The 4,000-nt window shown below is 37.6% G+C and overlaps 1 protein-coding gene across 1 annotated transcript in view; it reads right to left on the reverse strand.

The window, feature by feature from the left end:
* Nucleotides 1-4,000, reverse strand: part of hectd2 (HECT domain containing 2) — a gene marked incomplete in the record, with an annotated part of 99,349 nt that overhangs the window by 49,451 nt on the left and 45,898 nt on the right. Inside the window, 1 exon segment of the mRNA XM_014019201.1 lies at nucleotides 1,393-1,481. Within this exon segment, the coding sequence (XP_013874655.1) occupies nucleotides 1,393-1,481 (89 nt within the window).

Below are 4,000 nucleotides of genomic sequence, written 5' to 3' on the forward strand. Positions count from 1 at the left end.
ACACACACACACACACACACACACACACACACACACACACACACACACACACACACACACACAAGTTTAAACAGCTATCTAATCAGGGACATTCCATTGACTTCCACTACATTTTTACAGCCTAACCCTGACGACAAACCCTAAGGCTAACCTCACAGGTACCTACCTGACCTTAAAACTAACCTAAACTCAATTCACACCTTGGTCCTAAACCCAACCCCCAACCCACCAACGGCATTTAAACCAAATTGGAACTTGATTTTTGTCCCCAAATGCACCAGTTGTCCCCAAAGGCAGGATTTTTGTCTTAAAATTGCCACCAAATGTCACCAAAGCCATACCCCCCCCACACACACACACCCTTGTACTTGCATAAAACTGAGGACATTGTATTGACTTCCATTCATTTTTGTTAACTGTATTTATGCCTAACCCAGATATTTTCCCTAAAACTAACCATTACTGGTTTATAGCTAACTCTAACCTGAACCAAAACTTAATCCACATCATGCAGCTAAACCTAACAAGTAAAGCACAGCAGAGATGCAATGAAAGTGAGGACATTGAAGAGGTCCTCACTTTACATCAAAGACCTGACTTTGATGGTAACTATGGCGCAAATGGTCCTCACTCTGTAGTAAAAACAAGTACACACACGCACACAGTGGAACATGTGCACACATTGACACCATTGAAAAAAAACAATTCTGGGATTTTAGAAACTGCAAAGTTAAAGGTAAAGTTTACAAGTTTTGCATAAAGCTGCATTATTTAGGCTCCACTTCATACATTTCATTACTTAATGACTCACAGAAGGGCACTGCATGGCAACAAAAAACACAAAACGTCCAAGAAAAAAAGAAACGCAGATTACATTTAAAGATGGATAAGAAAATGGAAATGGGGGCAACTTCAAGACAGGAAACTGTTCCCAAAAAAGGTATGGGTTGCTCACACTGATGGGCCGACTCAGATAGACGTCTGCCTGACATCATCATATCGTATAAACTGTACAAGAAGTACAACGGTTGTGAAAGTAAGAACAGTTTGTTTGCAAAGTCTTTTGGAACATTTGGACAGCCCTAATAGGATGGGCCACATCAGAATTCTAAGTTCAACATTTTCTGGCAAAAATCGTAAAACAAACTGTGATTATGTAAAAACAATAGATATTAAAAGTTTTTAAAAAGTATTAAAATGAGAACCAATGTCAGCACCTTATTCCAAAGAGTGTTCCATGTTTGGTCTTACAAAGCTACTGGAGGAGCTGCAAGGTGGGGCTTCACTGCTAACTGGAACGTTTTTAAAGACAGGTAACAGACATGGATGCAAAGTGTCTTAAAACTTGCTATAAAATGTAAATAGACCAGATTTTAGGATTAAAAAGGATACAGTCCCAACCATCTGGAACTCAGAGTAGTTGTCACAGTTCCAGCTACTGAACCAATGGCAGCGTGAGTCCTTCATGTAGGTGAACATCCCTGGAAAATTTCAATAAAAGCTGTTAAAAGCTGAGCAGAAATTGGCAGACAAACATGTAAAAAAAGGGTTGCACAAATTTTCTCCTCCTTTGACACTTTTGTTTTCTACTGTAACTTGGAATTTACATGGTAATCAACATAGCTACACCAAATACTCCAGATTGCTTGAGATCAAATGAGACAAATTGTTTTAAATAATTCTAAAAACCATTAAACTGAAAAGCAAAGCATACATATATTCACCACACCCAAATTCAAAAGAAAAAAAAAATCAGCTCTGAGTGCAAGAAACAGCAGAAGTCTGTTCTGAGCGTAGACACACATCTGGACAAGTCAGAATGTGAGACCAAATTACATGTGTGTGTGTGTGTGTGTGTGTGTGTGTGTGTGTGTGTGTGTGTGTGTGTGTGCACCTGCAGTCTGCAGTATGTGTGAGAGGCAAACTCGGGGTTTTCCCTGCTAATGAGGAGAACACAGCTCTCATTGATTGTCCTGCTTCGGCCAAACATCCACTGGCATCAAAAACACAGACGACCACAGAAAGACGAAGCAACGATGGAAAGAACAACTTTACCAGAGAAGAGGGGAAAACATAAAAAGAGAGTTCTTCTCTTTTTTTTACATGCATCTTTTAGTTACATTTTTAAAAGTCTTCAAAAATTAAAAACCAAACAGCTTAGGAGAAAAACTGGTTGGTCAACGTAAATGTTTGCAAAGCATGACGCTGCTGCAGTCATTCTTTACCTCTGGGATGGTTGATTGTTTGATTTTTATCTATGATCAGCTTGGAGGCTTTCTATAAAGAATTGTATGTCTTTCCAAGTCAAGTCCTATTGGAGCAATTTTGTACAGGTGGACTCAGTAAAAGTGGGGAAACATTTAAGCAGGGATTGTAGGATGTGCTTCAGTTTCCTCCCACAGGCCAAAAATATGTACATTAATTGGTGACTCTAAATCAGTGGTTCCCAAACTTTTTGTCTTCTGACCCACAAAATATCCATGGCAAAAACTTGTGACCCCAAATATTACTGGTCTGAGTACATGAACTTCGTTAATAACCCTAAAAACACAGGCTTTTTGACAATCTAAACAGCTTGTACACACATATACATACTTAATTTTACTTATTTTGTGTTTTTGTAATAATTATAGGGAAAATATTACATCAGCAATTATTTTATTACCCTTTAAATTGATTTCTGGAGATTATCCAAGGTGCTTCATGACCCATAATTGGGTCCCAAGCCCAACTTTGGGAACCAAAGTGCAGTGGTTCCCAAACTTTTCAGCTTTTGACCCACATAATAACAGCAGCAGAGACATGTGGCCCCAGCTATGTTTGGATGATAAACATTTGTATCAGGTCAACTAAACATGGGCATAGTAACAATATGTTTATACTACATTTATCCATTTTAAACACACCAACCTCACTCATTTGTAACAACTAAGGCAAAAATGTAATTAATTCAGAAAATCTTTTCAGGATCCCACCTTGATGTTTCGGGACCCCACTTTGGGTAATAGTGGTCTAATAGTGTCAATACTATTGCGTGGGAACGCAAAAGAAAAAATATCTCCCATGTCCCCTAGCGGGCTCTGTAGAAATCTGATATAGGTCTCATACAGAGAAATAAGTCAGACTTCAGCCTTTTCCTGCAGAAACATCAGCCATAAGATGGACTTACAGCTTGTCCCCGGCAGACACCAGCTGATATGTAACAAGAAAAAGGCTGGATGAGTGTTTATGTATGCTTGTGCTGCCTTGGTTTAGCTTAAAGTTTAGTTTAAAACAAAGGCAGGAAAGAAAACACTATGCTTTTATTTTTAACTAAACACTGAATTTAAGCTAAACTGAGGCAGCACAAGCATGCACAGTAGATCTGCACATGGATCCTGCTCCTTCCTGTCTGTGGAACAACAGCTGACCCAAGAAGCTCCGCCCATCTTATTTGCATAATGAGGCAGAAATGCATAAAGTAGTGTAAATACAGGAGACGGAGAAATGTAAAAGCAACGTGGAAATAAAAAGACTTGTGGGAACTTTTATAAATAAAATAATTAAATATAATCATTTAAGAGACAAAGATGTGCAAGTAAAAGGAAACATAAAATATACATAATTTTAAAAACAGTAAAATGTTAATTAGACACAGATGCATGTACACGTAAAAAGTAAAAACAGTAAAATGTAAATTATGTGCTAAAATACATAATTTATTGGAACTAAGCTGGAAATTTCTTATGTCAGTTTTGGTTTTCCATATAAATTAGAATTAGATTTAAAAACAGATAAACATTTAGAATAAGGATCCCTTGAATGCACTTCCTCTCATGCCACAGTTTTAGATTAAAATCATCTTTGGCTGATAAATGACTGAGTTTAAAAATAAACAGTTAGTAGACACACATTCAATGGTTAAGTTGGGAGAATTTCACTAAAATCAGACAAGCAAAAACACACACACACACACACACACACACACACACACACACACACACACAAACACACACACACA

The sequence above is a fragment of the Austrofundulus limnaeus genome, unplaced genomic scaffold (genome assembly GCF_001266775.1).
Source record: "Austrofundulus limnaeus strain Quisiro unplaced genomic scaffold, Austrofundulus_limnaeus-1.0 Scaffold211, whole genome shotgun sequence".
In the NCBI taxonomy this organism is placed as follows: Eukaryota; Metazoa; Chordata; class Actinopteri; order Cyprinodontiformes; family Rivulidae; genus Austrofundulus; species Austrofundulus limnaeus.